Source organism: Trichosurus vulpecula, chromosome 8 (genome assembly GCF_011100635.1).
Source record: "Trichosurus vulpecula isolate mTriVul1 chromosome 8, mTriVul1.pri, whole genome shotgun sequence".
In the NCBI taxonomy this organism is placed as follows: domain Eukaryota; kingdom Metazoa; phylum Chordata; class Mammalia; order Diprotodontia; family Phalangeridae; genus Trichosurus; species Trichosurus vulpecula.
This window is the reverse complement of record NC_050580.1, coordinates 118,954,807-118,973,815: the sequence shown is the minus strand read 5'-3', so window position 1 is coordinate 118,973,815 and position 19,009 is coordinate 118,954,807. Positions and strand designations below refer to the sequence as shown.

Here is a 19,009-nt window from a genome sequence, read left to right as displayed (position 1 = left end):
TTAAAACTCTTGTGTTAGGCAATTAACCAGCACGACTTGAAACTTCCATAGATGATGATGGTTGTGACTGGGATAGAGAGAAGACCATGAGCTAGTTTCTAAAGTCATAGACAAAAGTGAGGGGGAGTTCTGGAAGTAAACATTGACAGTAGCCACGATATGAAGGTAGTGATGCCAATGAATATCTTAGACTTGAGAAAGAAAGATTGTCAGATGATTGACTAGAAGCATGATTTGAGAACAGTAGAGGCAGGTAAGGAATATGCTACTCCCTCCTTCTAAAGCCTTAAGAGTTGGGGGTGGGGATGAGGGAAGTGAGAGAGAGTGGATTGTAACTTTTGTAATGATGGAGTATACTTGAGGAAAAACCAGGTTTCAGTTAAAGCAAGGAGGCTGAAAGGAAAGTTGGTTGAAAATTGGAAAGATATAGAGCAACTTGTTGAGAATAGAGAATAATACACAAAATACTTGCTCTCTGAGAAAATGTTGGGTGGCCAATTTCAAATGCAGTTTCTGGAGCAATCATATAGACAGATAGAAAGGCAACACCTTGGAATGAACCAGGAGACAGGTTGACTGGGTTGGCATGGACCTGGGGAACATCAAGGCTGATGATAATGCAGTGAATGAATGAATGGATCATTGTAGGAATATCTCTAGGCTATGAGATCAGCACCTCAGTTTCACTGACAACACCTTAATGTCATCAGCTTTTCACCCAACCAGACCCAATCAACCCATTTTCGCCTTCTCCCCTCCCTGGAAATATCTTTCACTTTTAACTGGTTAAATAACCAGTTAGTTCCCAAGAATGAATAGATAAACCATTTATTAAGTGCTTACTGTGTGCTAAGCACTGGGGTCACAAACGTATGAGTAAGAGGAACCTTGTTCTTGAACTCATATTCTAATGGGAAGGACAAGTATGGAAGGTTTCCAGAGAGCTTGTCGGCCTTTCTGCTTTGGAGGGGCTGAGTATGGTTGGACACAAGATGAGAAGGGGAGACACCTTCAGCAAATCCCATTGCCTGCCCTAGGACCTATGCTTTAAACTGTTTGAAGACTTGGACATATAACATGGTTCTCTTGGACAAGCTGTTTCACATCTGGGGCAGGCTGTCTCACTTCCAACCTTAATTATAGATTGCAATTGGGTCCTGGTTCCTATTCACCAATATCTAATTTAAAACAGAAACACCAGCATTATACAATAATTTTAAAAGCAATAACTTACTTTTGTATAGTACTTTGTATTTTCACATACATAAACTATGTATTGTTTTTTGTTGTTGTTTTGAAGGGACATCTAGTCCAGTGTTCCCAATAAGCCAAGCATCCTTACTGCTCCTATAAAGTAATATAAAGCTGTGGTTCAGCCATTTTTCAGTCATGTACCAACTCTTCGTGACCCCATTTGGGGTTTTCTTGGCAAAAGTACTGGAGCAGTTTGTCACTTCCTTCTCCAGTTCATTTTTATAAATTAAGAACTGAGGCAAACAAGGTTAAAGTGACTTACCCAGGGTCACACAGCTAGTAAGTGTCTGAGGCTGGATTTGAACTCAGGAAGAAGAGGAGTCTTCCTGATTCCAAGCCTAGTGCAATCTGCTGAACCACCTGGCTGCCCCAGAAAGGCATACACAGTAGGATGATGCAAAAATTAGCATATACCAGCTAAAACATTAGTTGATGAGGAGGCAACTGTGGAAGGGAAACTCACTTATTCATTTAGAAAGCATTTATTAACAGGCTATGGTTTGAGAAGATAACAAAGATATAAAATGTGGATATAATACCTGACTTGGAATCAGGAAGTTCTGGGTTCAAACTCCCTTTCAGACACTTTAACTGTGTGACCCAAGGCAAGTTCCTTAAGCATTTTGTGCCTCATTTTCCTTACCTTCAAAATGATTTCATTGGACTTGGTTTTTAAGGACCCTTATAGTTCTAAATCTATGATCCTATGTAGTCTTTGCTTTTTGAGAAAATGATGGATGACCAATTCCAAATGCAGTTTCTGGAGCAATCATATAGACAGATAGGCAATGCCCTGGAAATATGCCAGAAGATTTAGAGCTAGAAGGGACCACATAGATCAACGTAGAGAGAAGTAAAGGAGGTGGTTAACTAACATAGCAGAGATCAGAGGCAGGCTTGTCTGATATTCTTTCTACTATTCTCTAATTCCTGATCCCAGAAGACTCAATTCATCTTCGTATTATTTCCAACATTATTCCCTTGTCCTAAAGCATCCCCAATTTTTTCTTAGTATGTTTCTTAATATGTGTGTTTCTTGGTTGGCCCCACAGAAAAGTAATGGAAGGAAAGCCATCAATCTAGATTTCCTTTTGGGTCTTGCATTAATAGTACAATTGCTGCTATTGTAACATGTGGATAATTGGAGATAAAAGGGCCAACAGAGAAATTACCATAAAATGGGTTTACTGTAAGGGCAGCTGGGTGATGCAGTGGATAGACTTCTGGGCTTTGAGTCAGGAAGATGCATCTTCTTGAGTTCACACTTATAAGTTGTGTGACCCTGGGCAAGTCACTTAACTTGCTTGCCTCAGTTTCTTCCAGTCTAAAATGAGCTAGGGAAGGAAATAGTGAGCCACTTCTAGCATCTTTGCCAAGAAATCCAGGGATGGGGTCATAAGAAGCAGACATGACTGAAACAACTGAACAACAACCACAACAGGTTTCCTGTGCAGGTATGTCTTAGCAATAGAGAGGTGCAGAATATTTAAACTTCAAGGGGGAACTGAGGCCCAAATAAGGCAAATTAATCATCAGAGACCACACAACTATTTGGTGGCAAAGTTAGAATTTAGAATTCAGTTTTCCCAACATGATTGGTCTAGTGCTCAGCCTACTATCCCAGGCTGCCTTGCTTAACAAAGTGAAAGAATCTCTGAAAAGCTGTGTCTGAATGGAGACATATATTGAGCACCATTTTCCCATAGCCTTATACATAGCTTTGGCAATGGTTTATCTTCATATTAATTTAATAGACTTTACACATTAATCTACTATATGCCAGATGTTGTACTAATGGTCTGGCATATAAAGAAGAAAATGATGCTATCTCTACCTCCAATTAGCTTATAATTTAATAAAAGGGATAAAGCATTAAGGATAGGAGATAGGCACTGGGCATGTGATTTCATTGATGGAGGGAATTCCCACATGAGAATATTCCCTTTTCCATTCTAGGTCAGCACCTTTTCTGTGACTTTTAAGTCTTATTTATCTAGAGCACTAAAACTTCAATGACTTGCCAGGGTCACACAATCAGTATGTGTCACCAGACTTGAATCCAGGTCTTCTGGGCACCTAGGTCAGCTCTCTATCCACTAATTACATAAAGTAAAATGTGATAGGAGAAGGGAAGGCTTCATGGAGGAGAAGAAAAGGAAAGAAGAGGACTTTAGCAGATGCAGAAGAGAAGAGTCTGTGTTAGACATCGGGGAAATCCTACATGAATATGCAGAGCCAGGAGAGGGCAGGGTTGAAATCAGGGAACAGCCCATGTAGAGTGTGGGAAGGGAAAGCAGCAGGACTGAGCTTTGGCAGGGGTTCCTGGCAATTTAGTTTCAAGTCTCTCTGCCCCTTGATCTCTGCTGTCAAGTAGTTCTGTAAACAAATACTTATGTGTTCTCCAGGGAGCTCACACTTGAAAGGAACCATTGGATAAGTCCTCCCATATAAAAGTGAATAATCATTCTTCAATTCTCCTTTTGGTGTATTTTGGCTTTTGGATATACTGCTTTTCTTTAAAGCAGCGTGCATCTGTATTGGGAGCTGGGCTGTTCTCTGATTTTAGGACAAAATGGATTGGATCATGGAAAGAATGAAGAGAGGCCCTCCCTTTGTGTCTCTACCTCAGGACTAGAGTTTTGCTTAAACTAACTTGATTTAAAGAAGAAGAAATGGACAGTGACCTTGCGTGCTATCTGTTGATGTCCCATAATGGCTATACCACTTATAGCATGGTATGTTATAAAGCTGGAATAGGAATAGACATCTGGGTCCTAATCTAAGATCTATTGCTAATTAGTCTTCCCCTGCCCTACCTCTAAGCACTTTGCCTTCTTGTCCTCATATTGCAAATGCTACAAATCAAGTTTTGATGTATTGTTTTGTTGATTGTCTAGACCTAAGAAAGTGATGGAAAAAATTTAGCAATGCAGATGAAACTTAAAAAATGCATGCTTCCCCCCTTCCCCCATGGAGACTGGTCATCAAGCATTTACTAGTATACCCTTGGTTAGACTAGATTAACTCTAGGGTCCCTACCAGACCTAATATTCTATGATCTGATTTTTGACCAGCCTGAAATGTGGCTAATTCATTCATTTCAGCTGTCTCAATGATTAATACTGGTTGCTATGTGCCTAATTTGAACAGAGTGACTTGATCAATGAGCTTTAATGAATATAGTTGAATAATTGTTCCATGGCCCAGTTTGACTAGGGTATAGATGGTGCCATGATTCTGGCTAGTTTTTTGAGTTTAATTCAACTTGGAAAGCCTAAAAGTCCTATTATTCCTTTATCAGTGTCTGTGTTTCTGCATAGGGTGGTAGCATGGTATAGAAGGAAGTATAAAGGCATTGGAGTCAGAGGACATGGGTTAAAATCCTTCCTCAGATGCAAATCATTTAACTTTCCTCAGCTTCAGTTTTTTTTTTCATTTGTAAAAGGAGGATGTTGGACTAGGTGACTTTTGTGACTCCTTCCAGTTCTGATACTATGAATACATCTCAAAATAGGGAGCAATATGATTCAATGGGAAGAAAATTGGCTCTGAAGTTCTAGGTCCTTGGTTCTGATCTTGTCTCTTATGTTTATGTCTGTGACCTTGGGCAGGTCGTCTAACAGTTCCCTATCTATAAAATGAAAGAGTTGGACTAGAGAACCTCTGAAGTCCCCTCCAACTGTAAAATTAGGATTTTGTTCTCTTTTAAACCTATGTATTTTCAAGAAAAGTCTAACATGACATAAACCATCAAGAATCCCAACCATCTGAGTTCTGGTGTCCACTATGTAGACCCAATGGGAATCATGGTGTGCTTTTTCCCCACTCTTAGAGATGGCCGATTAGCACCAGGAGATGAGCTGTTGACATTTAATGGACAATCTCCTAAGGAGTTCTCCAGACAGGAATCGAAATCTCTCATTCAATCAGCAACGGGCTTGGTCAATTTAGGGATTGCTAATAAGGTAAGCAGAGGAATTATAGACCCACAGGACAACTGCCTAAACCTGAGACTTCTTGGTCTCAGTGGAAGATGAAGGGAAAATCTTGTTTGGAGGCACTCCCTTTCCCTCCCACCTCAGCCACAATCCGTCACCACTAGCAATGACAAAACCCCAGCTCATGTAGCCAGTGTTAACTCTGAAGGGTGGAATAGAAGACCTTTGTGTCTGTGGAAAGCATAAAACTGTTGACGTGTTTGCTGGGATCCTGCACTCACTCTTTGATGTATGACTATTTCAACCAGAGCACATTTTCCATGAATGTGACCAAGCATCACTCTGAGCCAAGGACAGACATTTTGCTCCATTAGCTCTCGTTCTTTTGAATCATTCTCTGACATGATAAATTCAAGAAGTGCAGAGGTCCCTGTAGCAACGTAGACACACCTATCATTTAGCTCAAACTTATAGGACTTACTTTCACTTGAAGAATAAATTCAGAATTCTGAGCTCAAAGAATCTTAGAGATCATTTTTATTTGGAGGAGGAAACTAAAGTCCAGAGAAGACCAAATGCTTTGCCCCAAATCACACAGCTAAAAAGAAATGGAATTAGAACACAGGTTTCCTCCTAATATAGTGTTCTTTCTATTATGGAGTGATTTCTCTTTATGCACAAAACATATTGTGCTGAGGGTAAAACTTCTTTTAATGAGAAATCAGTGTTTTTTGTTATAATCAAGAGGAAGCAGATTATCCCTTGTTCTCATAGCTTATACCAAGGCCTATGTGACAAAAACAGGGTAATGTGGTGAAAGAACAGTAGGTGTGCTATCAGAATACCTGGATTCATATCTCAGCTTTGCCACCAGCCAGCTGTGTGCTCCTGAGAAAGTTCCTGGATCTTTCTGAGCTTCAGCTTTCTCATCTATAAAATAGTCCTGATGATATTTGCGCTCTATACCGCATGGGATATCTTGTGGACCAAATTAGGCTGTGTACATGAGACGGTTTGTACGCTTTCAGGCCCTCTGTAATATAAACTCTTATTAATCTTGGCCAGTGTTCTTTGGGGCAGCTGGCTATACCCTCTTTGTTTGTTCCAAATGGAGGTGTCAAAAAACCTTCCATGGGATATATTGAGACAAAACTTTCAAGAGACTTGGTTTGAACTTATTTTGTTTCCTGCTCCAGTTCATGATAAAATGTAACCATTATTTCCCATAAGAATTATGTGGTAAGATAATTTACACCATGGCTATATCTCCTCAGGTAAAATGGAGTGTTGTAAAATTATCCAGGGAATTCAAACAGTATTGACTAGTCCTCGACAATTCAAGGCTTATAGGATAGTTCTGACCCAGTGGGCACCTGCAGTCAGTTTTCAGTTTGACTTGCAGGGTGAGAGTTTTATAAACTCTGTCCCACCCTATTCCCCCAATACTATATTCTCTTAGAGTTGTATGTAGGCTTTGTCCTAGGTCACTGACATCCAGATGGGTGTCCTTCTTCCATGGGCAGAACAGGAAATTTCCATCCTGACAGCCATATGGAGACCACCATCTTATGTCACGTAGGGCCCTACTCTCTACTTGTGTCCAATCCTAGTAATTTGGAGAGCAATTCTGTCCCTTCTTGGGCTCCATTACCAAGGTCCCTAGACTGTGCAGTGGCAACCTCCTCCAATTCTCTTGCTGGCCCTGTAGAGCCTCTTTCTTGGGGATGCCTTCTCTCTACCTCCAACTCTCATGGATGCATAAGTTGATATCTTTGGAAGACAGTCCACAGCCTTTACTTGTACAAGTGCCCTTGCTCTGACTGCTCTTTATGTGGTCCCCTATGTCACATCCTCTTCATCAATAGACTCTTCCCATGCCCCAAAGGGTAGCAGTACTAATTATGATCCTATAACCTCTATAGGTCTCAATTTCCTCATGTATAAAATGAGAAGTTTGGCTTAATTATCCCCAAAGAATCCTTCTGGCTTTATATCCATGACCTTAGCATCACATCATCCCCAACTCCTATCTACTGAAGGCAAATGCAGGTTGATTATCCATTGGTCCTATTTTAGTCTGGGTCTCCAGTATTGAGAAGATAACATTCTTTAGCTTAAAGGCCCATAAGCCCATGTTCTCAGGTTCCCTACATGTGATTCATCAAGTGTTTTGGTATAGCCTACACCTAGAGATGCACTGGATAATTGCAATGAGGAAACCCCTTTCCCGTTCACAATGGAGTTTTGTTTACAGATTGCATGGTAACTGCTTCAGTGTCTATGGTATGCTATTAATTTCCTTTCACCCTCCAGACTTTTACTATATTTTTGTTTAGTATACTGCTTAACATGTACCAGGGGTTTAATAAATGTTTACTGGTTGATTGGTATTTCCACTTTATAACAATCTTGCCATTAACACAGAACAAAGCTAAAAAAAATCTTTCAATTAACTCAACTAACTTTATGATCATTAAGAAAAATATTTTTAAAGGAGATTTTGCAAGCAAGGGAAATACTAGCACAACAAATTGGCAAGCCTCATTCTCCTAGTTTGCTCTTGCTCCTGGTAGGTAGGACACAAGTAGCAGTTGAAATTCAGTTTCCTTCCTTATTGACCCACACAAACTATCGCTTATTCTGGAAGAAGTAGAACAAGGGAGTGTTTATGTATATGACTGGGTGTTGAAAGGAGACCTGAGTTCTAATGAGAGTAGCAGAATTTTGGACTGGGAATCAGAAACACAGGCACTTGAATTCCATTTCTGATAATTATTAGCAATGTGAACCAAGGTCAGGTAGCTCAATATCTCCATAGTCTCAGTTTCTACATCTGTAAAGTAGGGATAATAATACCTGTAGTTATCTACATTAAAGGGTCCAATAGAATGTAAAAGCTCCTTGAGGGCAGGTGCTCTTCTTCATTTTTCCCCTTGTATGACCAACCCCTGGCACAGTACCTTGAATTTAGTTGGTGTCATTCTTGCTCTTTAGTAGTTTCAATCATCTCTGACTCCCCGGGATCCCATTTGGGGTTTTCTTGGCACAGATACTGGAGGAGCTTGCCATTTTCTTTTCCAGCTCATTTTATAGATGAGGAAACTGAGGCAAACAGGGGTAAGTGACTTGCCCAGGGTCACACAGCTAGTAAGTGTCTGAGGCTAGGATTTGAACTCTAGTTATCCTAACTTCAGTCTCAGCTCCCTATTCACTGCACCACCTAGCTGCCCAACATTCTGTGATGATGTAATTCTATTTCCATAGTGGAATCAAAGACCATGGACTGACTCTTTGAAATCCCTGTAATGAATTAATGGAACATGGTTCTAATAATCACCTTTGGTCAAATAATCCTCTAAGCTTTTTAAAAACTGATTCTGTTTTTAAAAATTCACAGAACTAGAGTGAATAGATCATTTTGTTTGACTTGGTAGTGCCACCTGGTGCTCAAAAAAGAAAGTGATTCCCCAATTCCTCTCCAGTCCCCCAGACTGGCTTCCATGCTAATCTACATGGAAGGCACTAGGCTATTTCTGAATCAATGCATAGACTCAGAGAATGACCAAACTGGAAATGTCCTCTTGAACCTTTTTACTTTGCAGATAGGGAATTAGAAGAATTCTCGTGGGGAGGGGGGGCGTCGCTACAGGAACAGTGGAAGGGATTGCCGATTCACAGAAAGGCAAGGAGACTGAGATAATAGCACCCACCTCATAGTGTTGTGAAGAGCAAATGCAATAAGAACAGATGGATATAGATCTATCTATATGGACATATGGGGCAGCTAGGTGGATAGAGTGCTGGGCTTGGAATCAGGAAGATCCAAGTTCAAATACTGCCCAAGACATTTACTAGATGTGTGACCTAGGCAAGTTACTTAACCTGTGTCAGACTCAATTTCCTTATCTGCCAAAATGAGATAATAGCACCTCCCTCACAAGGTTGTTATAAGGATCAAATGCAATAAAAACACATATGTGTATACATGTGTGTATCTGTGTCTGTGTGTTACATATGTATATACAACATACATATGTACAGATATGCATAGTGTATATGTATATAGCAATGTATATATGCATATACATACACACCCACATACACCAATATACATGTATACATGTTATATATATATATATATATATATACATGCATATACATGCATATGTGTGTATATATATATCTTTGCAACCTTAAAATGCTCCACAAATGCTGGCTTACTTTTCTGCTTCTGAAACAACATGGCTAAGAGCATAATACTAATAAGGATAATTTGTTATATATATATATGCATATATGTATGAATATATCCATAATGATATAAAGTTATATCAAAGCACTCAGATTATTTCATTTGATTCTGATGCCAACTAACTCATGGTTTAGTGGAAAGAGCACAGTGTTTGAAGTTTCAGGGAACCGGGTGGACTCTGTTGAAAACCATGCTCTGATATTTATTATATCTGTGACCTTGACTAAATCATTGAATCTTTCTGGTCCTCAGTTTCCTTATATGTAAAACGAGAGGGTTGGACAAGATGACCTCTAAGGTTACATCTCCTGGCTCTCAATCTGTAATGTTATGAACTAAAGGAGGACATCAACACTAGAGAGGTGTCTTACGTCCTTATACACCAATTAGGTAGTTGTTTGAATGGATTTGAATTCACATCTTCAGAATGAGTGACTCACCTGTAGAAGGAACTTGACATGATCTCTGCATATGATGTTAAAATTACATGATTCTAAAGATCTCTAGTCTAGGGCTCTTTCTTTTTCTCTTTCTTTCTAGGCAAACAGGGTTAAGTGACTTGCCCAGGGTCACATAGCTAGTAAGTGTCTGAGGCTGAATTTGAACTCAGGTCCTCCTGACTTGAGGGCCAGTGCTCTATCCGCTGTGCCATATAGCTGCCCCATCTCTTTTCTTAAAGTAAGTATGTTTGGCTAGTTTTCTTCTTTAAACTCAACTCCTCAAATACTTCTTAAGTACAAGGTGCCTCATATGTTAGGCTCTGAAGATGCAAAAATGAAAAACAGTAGGATTCCTGCTTTCCAAGAGCTTACATTCTAATGGGGGTGGGGAAGGGTAGGAAACAGGACATCTCTATACACAAGGTTATTCACCTGCATCCTCTCAGAAAGGACGCAAGCTTTGAATTGTCACAATCGACACTGATTTCTTGATGGATCCATCTTCTTGCCTGGTCCCTGTCACGACTAACTGCATACTTTATGACAAAGCTAACAAGGACAAGAACCTTGTTCTAAATGATTTATTGAAATAATATTGGGGTTATTTCGTAGGAATCCTCAACAGCTACCTCTAGAGAAAAGCCCAGTAAACTGGAAGCCCAAAATAACAGTTTCCTGCATTGCAAAACCACTGGCCAGAGGACACGCAGTAACTCCACAAGTAAGTTCCACTTCAAATAACTTTGGTAACTTTGCCTTGTGTTTGTCTAAATATGGATTCTATTCTTCTATGGTGATGAAGTCATAACTATTGGGGGGGTGACTAGAGCTTTTACTCCAAGGTGCCAACAGTGAAGAGAGGCAGTCACCCCACAGTGGTTCTCTGTGCTCTGCAATCCAGTTCTGGCTCTAAGCCACCTCCTCCCCCCAAAAAGTCACCCTTCCAAGGGTCCCATCACTACTATACCTCTCTCTCAGAGACTGCATTCCTCTACTACTCCATCAGAGAAACTGTATTGGATGGGGATGCGTTGCTTAAATTTTACTATAGTGTCTAGGCAATAGGTATCAGATGCAGCTGGGTGGTGCAGTGGATAGAGCACCAGATTTGGAGTCAGGGAAACCTGAGTTCAAATTCAGCTTCAGACCCTTACTGGCTGCTTGACCCTGGGCAAGTCACTTAACCTCTATCTGTCTCAGTATCTTTGACTGTAAAAGAGGCATAATGAGAGTAACTACCTCCCAGGGTTGTTGTGAGGATTAAATGAGATCATTTGTAAAGCAATTAACTGCCCCTTTCTGGGGACTTCTACCATGAGGGATACCTAGTATCTGTGGCTGGACCAGTGCCTGTAGCTATACACATTGGCTTCCCCTGCACCAGCCTCAAGGCTTTTTTCTCCCCCAACTTTCCTCACCCGAGAGCCTCCATGTGCCAAAAATCCTATGGATGGCTCTGAGTGCTGATATTATTCAGGCCTATACAACTGTGGCTGAACTGGGTTGGTGCTAAAATATTTAATACAAATGATTCTCATAGACATCTTTATAGCAGGGGCTATAGCCAGACTGAAACAGCTAGGTCTTTGCCCCACAGAGAGTTTATGTAGGTGACTCACCTACTCAGCTGTGAATCAAGCAATCTCGTCATCTCTCTGTCTGTCCCTTTGTCTCTGTTTGTCTGTCTCTCCCTCTTTCTCTGTGTGTATGTTTGTCTCTCTGTCTCTATCTCTTTGTCTGTCTCTGTCTCTCTGTCTCTCTGTTTCTGTCTGTCTCTCCATCTCTGTCTCTGTCTGTGTCTCCGTCTCCCTGTCTCTGTGTGTGTGTGTGTGTGTGTGTGTGTGTGTCTGTCTCTCTCTCTCTCTCTCTCTCTCTCTCTCTCTCTCTCTTTCTCCCTCCATGTCAACATGGGTAGTAGAAAATATTGCACTGGGAGTGAAGGGATTTGGGTTCTAGTCCTAGTGTGGACAATTTACCTCAGTTGTCTGAGTCTTAGTTTCCACATGGATAAAATGCGAAGTTGAACCAAATGAGTTCTAAAGTCCCTTCATGATCTAGTTTTTTATGATTTGGGAGCTCTGGGGGGGAAAGAACTAGATTGGCAGTGAGAAGACCTGGGTCTGGGTGTCCCAGTTCTGCCACATACTTTGGTGATGATGGGAAAGTTGTTTTAACTCTGTGAACCTCAGTTTCCCCATGTGTAAAATAAGGTAAAAATACTTGTCTTATTTCCTCACAGGGTATTGTTGTTCAGTCATACCCAACTCTCTGTGATCCCATTTGGGGTTTTCTTGGCAGAGATACTGGAGCAGTTTACCATTTCCTTCTCCAGCTCACTTTACAAATGATAAAACTGAGGCAAACAGGGTTAAGTGACTTGCCCAAGGTCGCGCAGCTGGTAAGTATCTGAGGCCAAATTTGAACTAAAGAAGATGAGTCTTCCTGACTCTGGGCCTGACATTCTATCCACTGTGCCACCTGGCTGCCCCCATCTCACAGGGTAGATATCTATCTAAATTTGAGCTAGTGTCTGTTATCTAATCTTTCAGTTCCATCTCATTTAGCTACAGCTTTTATAGACATGACCAGGCATTGTGCCACTGAAAGTCCAGCAATTATGCTGATTATTTTTGGCCTCTATTTGATATTTCTCTTTGGAAGGGTTATGTATGGAGCTAATCACAAAATTTCTGACTTTTGTTTCATACACAATACAATATTTTACATATACAATATTTTAAATGAAACTTTCTATCTTCTGCAACCATGCTCGATTATTGGTATAGCCTGTCATTGAGGCAGCATGGCATAGTGCATAGAATGCTGGGCTTGGAGTCAGGAAGAACCGAGTTCAAATCCCACGGCTGATGCCTGCTGTGTGGCCATAGGCACTCTCCTAGGGCCTCCTAGGGCCTTAGAAAACCTCATTGGTAAAATGATAATTAAGCTTGTTATCACTTGTCCCCCAGGGTTGTTGGGAGAAAAGTGTCTTGTAAAATTTAAAACAAAAGCACTGGCCCGGAGTCAGGAGGACCTGAGTTCAAATCCGGCCTCAGACACTTACTAGCTGTGTGACCCTGGGCAAGTCACTTAAGCCCAATTGCCTCCAAAAAAAATGTTAAAATAGTACATAAGTGTGAGTTGTAGTTATCTCTCAGGGGAAGGGGATGTACAAAGAAGTGTAAGGTGTCTCTGCCCTTAAGAAACTAATCACCTATCAGGTTAATGGTCTCCGATTCTTAGTGTGTGCAGATTTTCAAATGTCACATCAGAGTGCCAGAGGATATAGGCGCAAAGCCGATAATGGTAACAGTTTACATGCCTATGATGCTTTGTGGTTTACAAGGTGTTATCTTCCCTGTGAGAGCAGCTAGGTGGCGCCATAGTGCATAGAGCACTGAGCCTGGAGTCAGACTCCTCTTCCTGAGTTCAAATTTGGCCTCAGATACTTCCGAGCTGGGTGACCCTGGGCAAGTCACTTAACCCTATTTGCCTCAGTTTCTTCATCTATAAAATGAGCTGGAGAAGAAAATGGCAAATCACTCCAGTGTCTTTGCCAAGAAAACCCCCACAAGGTCACAAAGAAGTAGACATGATTGCAAATGACTGAGCAAAGCTTATAACTGAGCAACTTGATATAAACAATGATTGGTATTTACCAACAATGTGTAACTAGTTTTGCATAAAATTACATGCAAGTATGCTTTGAGATATCTTGGATATTTTAAATGAATGGAGGTAGTTTTATACCAAACCCTCTCAAATTTTCATTTCCTTGGAGAAGTTACACAATATAATATAGTGAATATTAGAAGCTACAGCAATGAGGATCACTTTGAGAACTTATTCTTCCTGTTAGAACCTGTGTGGCCTTGGACAAGTCATTTAACATCTTTCTAAGGCAGAGAGAAAACTTGCTGTTTGGGGAAAGATCACTGGCTTTGGTGTCAGAGGCCCTGGGTTCAAATCCCGCTTCTGTCACTATGTGGGTGACCTCATGCAAGTCGTTTAACCAGTTGGGACATCAGTTTACTCATGTGTAAAGTTGAGACTTCTAAAGTCCCTTCCAGCTCAAAATCTATGATCATACATTTTAAAATACTATGTAACCATAAAGTGCAGCATAATGGTACATTATTACTGGTTTAACTTTTTAAAATGTGTTTTTTCCCCAGAGTTTTGTATGTGTGGGGTTAATCAGTCATTGACCGTGAGGAAATGGAGCCTAGCATCCCTTGCACCCTGTCCCTCAAATAGAGGCCTGGTTGTCCTAGATCTAAACCAATATGGCCACATGCTTGGATCAAAGGCTAAGGAAAGAGAGAACTTGCGTGTAGTCCTCCAGCCTCAGCAATTGTCCTTAATGGGAGACAGGAAGAGACCATCTCTCTCCCACACCCTCACATAGCTCCTGGGCATAAAATCATCAGGCTAGACAAATTATATCCCAAAGCCGAGGTGTGCCAGTAAATGTTTAACAACTGATTCTCCAAAAAGAGGGGGGAAAAGTAAGCTGGACACGCTTTAAAATTTAATCTATATTTGTCTCTGTAACTTTCTTAAGTCCAGTCTATCAACAAACCAATAAATCAAGCCCTGATCTGGAGCCTTTGCAGATTTATAAGGTGCAAATGCTCACACTGAAAATTCAACAATTGGTTACTGCAAGACAGTTCCAGCTGGTTCTAGCACATCCCTGTATCCAAATACTGAAAGAACTGTAAGAGAGTATGACTGAGACACTGTTAGTGATCTGGGAAGGATACCATAGGATTGGGGAAGGGTAAATACTAGACTGATTTTCATAAAAAGGAAAAGAGAACGTGGAGTCTATAAACCATAGGTCAGCAAGTTTCACTGAGATTCCAAGCAAAATTCGTAACAATTTTTTTGACCATTGGGCATCTATATACAATTCCCTTTGATAACTTAGGCTGTGCAGTGGTTTTAATTGTGGAGCCTTAAGTAGGCATTTTCATGCCCTCCACAAATACCATAAACTGTGCCTAGGGCCAAGTTGGAGGAAGTTGACACTCGGTTGGGAATGTGGGGGATGGGCGTGGGATATTACCCCATGGCACAAAGATGCCACGACTCGAGAGACTATTGCTGGGAAGTAGTTGGGGGGAAAGGACAGTAAGGAGAGAGGGATGGTGGGAGAGTTACCAGGGGAGAAAGACCTGACATTTCATAAGGTCTTATTTTACCTTGCTAACTAGGTGCTAAGCTCCCTTGTTTCTATGCTGCTGAAGGATTATAAGTGCTATGTGAGTACCCTCTCAATTTGTTGCTCTGGAACAAAGCCATGGCAGCCTGGACTTAGTTAGGGCTCTATTTAAATGCCACCAAAAAAACCCCAAAAGATGGAAAGGAAATTGTACTTTTTTGCATACATAATCATATGTAATTGCAGGGTTCCTTATTCCTCTTCTTCACTGCTTGCCTTTTGCAACATACAAAAAGAGCCACTTTTCACAGGGGAAAAAAAGAAGCATTGAAATGCATTTAATTCCAAATGTTCAAATAATGACGATGATGCTAAGCTAGTACTTACATAGCACCTTAAGGTCTGAAAAACCCTTTATAAGTATACAACCATGTGAGGTTAATGCTTTGATTAACCCCATTTTGTAAATGTAGAAACTGAGTCAGATAAAGGTTAAGTAACTTAGCCAGGGTCACAGAGCTAGTAAAGCTTGAGATCAGATTTGAACTCAAATCTTCCTGGCTTTAAGCTCAGTGCTCTACCCCCAGCACTACCTGACTGCCTTTTTTTTAAGTCATGTTTTCATTCCACATGGATTTGTATTCAGGAAGGAAAAGAAGAATTGGTAACAACTGGGACCTATATTAGGAGTAGCAGTGTCCATAATATTTTTTAAATGACTTACCTATATTTGCATTTACAGAATTGTCTTTTTTCTTCCCATTGCTATGTGTTACATAAAATGTTAAAGTGGATATAGGTATTTGATGCTTCTGCAGGAGTTAAAAGACCTAATTCTTCCATTTACTGTGGGAGTGGTTACTAGTCTCTGTGTCTCAATTGTCTCATCTGCAAAATAGACATAATACAACTTAATCTGCTTGCCTTATAAAAAAACACTTTGCAAATTGTTAAATACTGTATAAATGTGAACATTTATCCCCAACAATTTTAACTCTTCGGTCATCTGTAGTTGAATTAATTTCAAGAGATCTTTAATACTGTGAAACTAATCATATCATTTGAGGAAGCAGTATGGTGAGAATTTTCTGTACTAATGTGGTCCTAGAAACAATTATGGAGTAGTTTACACAGAAATCTAGTGTGGTGTGGGAAAAGGAGACTTTAGTGGGTCACTCCAAAAGGGCAATGCCCCTCAAAGTGCCCCCATGGTTCCATGACAGTCTTGAAGCTGGGTAAGCTGCTAAAAGACAAAAACATGCAGAGAGCTATGGTTTCTTCGGGATGGGGTAAACTCCTTCCAGCACTATGATTTAGAAGACAAATCTCAGGGAATTGTCTGAAACATAGAGATATTAAATGCCTTAGCCAGGGTCATATAGCTAACAAGTATCAGGACTTTGCTGCCCCTGTAGCCATTAACCATTTCTTAGTCCTCTGCCTTTAGTCTCTAGCGATTTAAGGGATAAAGTATAAAAAAAGATAAATCTATGGAGATTGTGTCTATGTTTCTATATGTGTGTTTTGTTTTCCTAGATTGAATATAAGCTCCTTGAGGACAGATTTTCACTTTTGTCTTTTTATCTCCAGTACTTAATGTCTGGGACATAGTAGGTCCTTAATAAATGCTTGTTGATGGGTTGATTCTAGAATTCAATGAAAAATATGAGACTCTTCATCCAACCTGTCTTTTCTGTGACCTAATGGTCCTTTTCTGCGTGTGAGGGAAATACCAAAATAATCCTTAATTTAATGAAAGCAACCAGCAAATTGCTTTAAGCAAAGGCAATGGAAATGACTTAAGTGGAAAAATTTAGCCTGTTTTCGAAAACAATTTCTCATTTCCTGATGGAAGGTGCTCTAGGATATTTTCAATTGTGGTCCTTTCACATGAATAGTGTCATCCCACAAACTATTCCATCATTTTAATTGGTTTGCCTCTTGTTTCCTGTAATCTGCATTAATTGATTCATCTCCTGTCTCCTGCAATCTGTTTTATTTTCTTTTATTTAAACCGACAGGGATAAATGAAGATGGGTTCCCAGCTAGGAAGGCCTGGGACCAATTGAGTGTTCAAGGAAACCTTTTCATTGGCATCTCATGCTCTAATGCTCTAATAACACTTAACATTTGTATAAGCCTTTTCACAGTTTACAAAGGGATTTTCATATTTATATTATCTCATCTAGTCCTCAAGGTAACTCTGTGGGGTAAGCAGGGCAGGAGTTGTTATCTCCCTCTTACACAGAAGGAAAGGGAAGTTTGGAGAAGTGATTTGCCCTGTTACATGACCAGTAAGTGATGGAGCTGGAATGAAGACCCAGCTCTTTTTTTTTTGTCCATGTTCTTTCGATTACGCAGTGGCTCCCTTCCAAATAGAGACAATGCATCTAAAAATACTTCTTGTGAGTACAATTGATAATCAGTCTACACTTATTAAATATCTTCTATGTGTTACGCATTGGGGATACTAAGGAAAAATGAAAGAGACCCTGCCCTCAAAGAACTTACATTTAATTGGGAGGAAAAAAATAAACAAACTATACATCCTTAGGTATGTACAAAATAGATATAAGGTGATTTTTTTGAGGAAGGGGAGTATTAGAAGGTAGTCAGCTGATGCAGTGGACAGAGTGTTAGGCCTGGAGTCAGGAAGACCTGATTTCAAATCTGGCCTCAGATACTTACTAGCTGTGTAACCTTGGGCAAATCACTTAATCCTGTTTGCCTCAGTTTCCTCATCTGTAAAATGAGCTGGAGAAGGAAATGGCAAACCACTCTGTTATCTTTGCCAAAAAAATGCACAAATTGGGTTATGAAGTATCAGACATGAATGAAATGATTGAAGAACAAAAGTATTAGAAATTGGGGAGAGGATGAGGAAAAGGTCCCAATAGAAGGTAGTACTTGATCTGATTTTTGAGGGAAACTTAGGGATTCTAAGAGGGAGTTTTGCAAGCAGCCTATTTGCTCAGAGCTGGGCTAAATTAAACTCTGCTCCTTTTCCAGTTAGGCCAATGTCACGCCTCCCCCATGGCTGAGCTATAGCTTGGGTGGAGGGCACATTCAGAAGCACCATTTATTTATTAGTTCTTTGACTTTTCTGGTTTCCTTCTTTTGCCATCCTCAGTTGGGTGCAGGGATCTGGCTAAGACACAGATCATACACTGAGAGGAAGCTGGAGGCAACCATACACCTGGATTAAGCTGACCTCTGGGAGTAGCTTGCCAGTTTTGCCAAGTGTATCCAGACTCTGTCACAGCCCTGTTGGTGGCCTGCTCAGATTAGGCAAGATTCCTCCCATTCTGGCTTCAGTATTTATGATACCCAGACATCTTAAGAGTCAACACTTCACCCCCCTCCTCCCCACTTAGTCAGTCTAGCTAAGAGAAGGAGGTTGTCTTAAATTTCCTTTCTCTGTTGCTAAGGCGATAGATAGGATGGAGAAAGTAACATGATGTTGACATCTTTAGTAGTGAATGGCACTGAATGTCAATGTCAGATTTGGCCAGTGTGGCTTTAGTTATGAAACTGATGCCTTGTGTCACCTTGGTCCCTAGTAAGGTTGACACTGAACTGGAGTTCTGGTCTCTTTTCTATACCTAGTATGCTATATCCTTTTAAAAAATAGCCAAGCCATGGATATTTGTACTCATCGAACTCTGAACATAAATCTTTTTTTTAAAAACAGGGTTATATTTCAGCCTCACAAATATGTATTTATCCCCAAAGAAGTTATGCTCTAACCATGGAAAATATTTTTTAATGGAAATTGTTCATACCTAGCAATATATTTGCTCAGACTCACTTTTTGTATGCAGACTATAATTGCCTATTTCTTTAATAAATGTAGAATGGTAAAACTGGAAGGAGACTTTGAGGTCATCTAGTCCAATAGACTTCCTTCCCCCACCCTTGTTTCTTCCCCTTTTGTAGCCTTTCAATTTACTGCGTCTCC

At 40.3% G+C, this 19,009-nt stretch overlaps 1 protein-coding gene across 1 annotated transcript in view; it reads left to right on the top strand.

Moving 5' to 3' along the window:
* IL16 (interleukin 16) overlaps positions 1-19,009 on the top strand; it is a 175,476-nt gene that overhangs the window by 91,538 nt on the left and 64,929 nt on the right. Inside the window, exons 4-5 of the mRNA XM_036736107.1 lie at positions 5,087-5,219; positions 10,497-10,605. Coding sequence (XP_036592002.1) covers positions 5,087-5,219; positions 10,497-10,605 — 242 coding nt within the window. The remainder of the gene's footprint in view (positions 1-5,086; positions 5,220-10,496; positions 10,606-19,009) is intronic.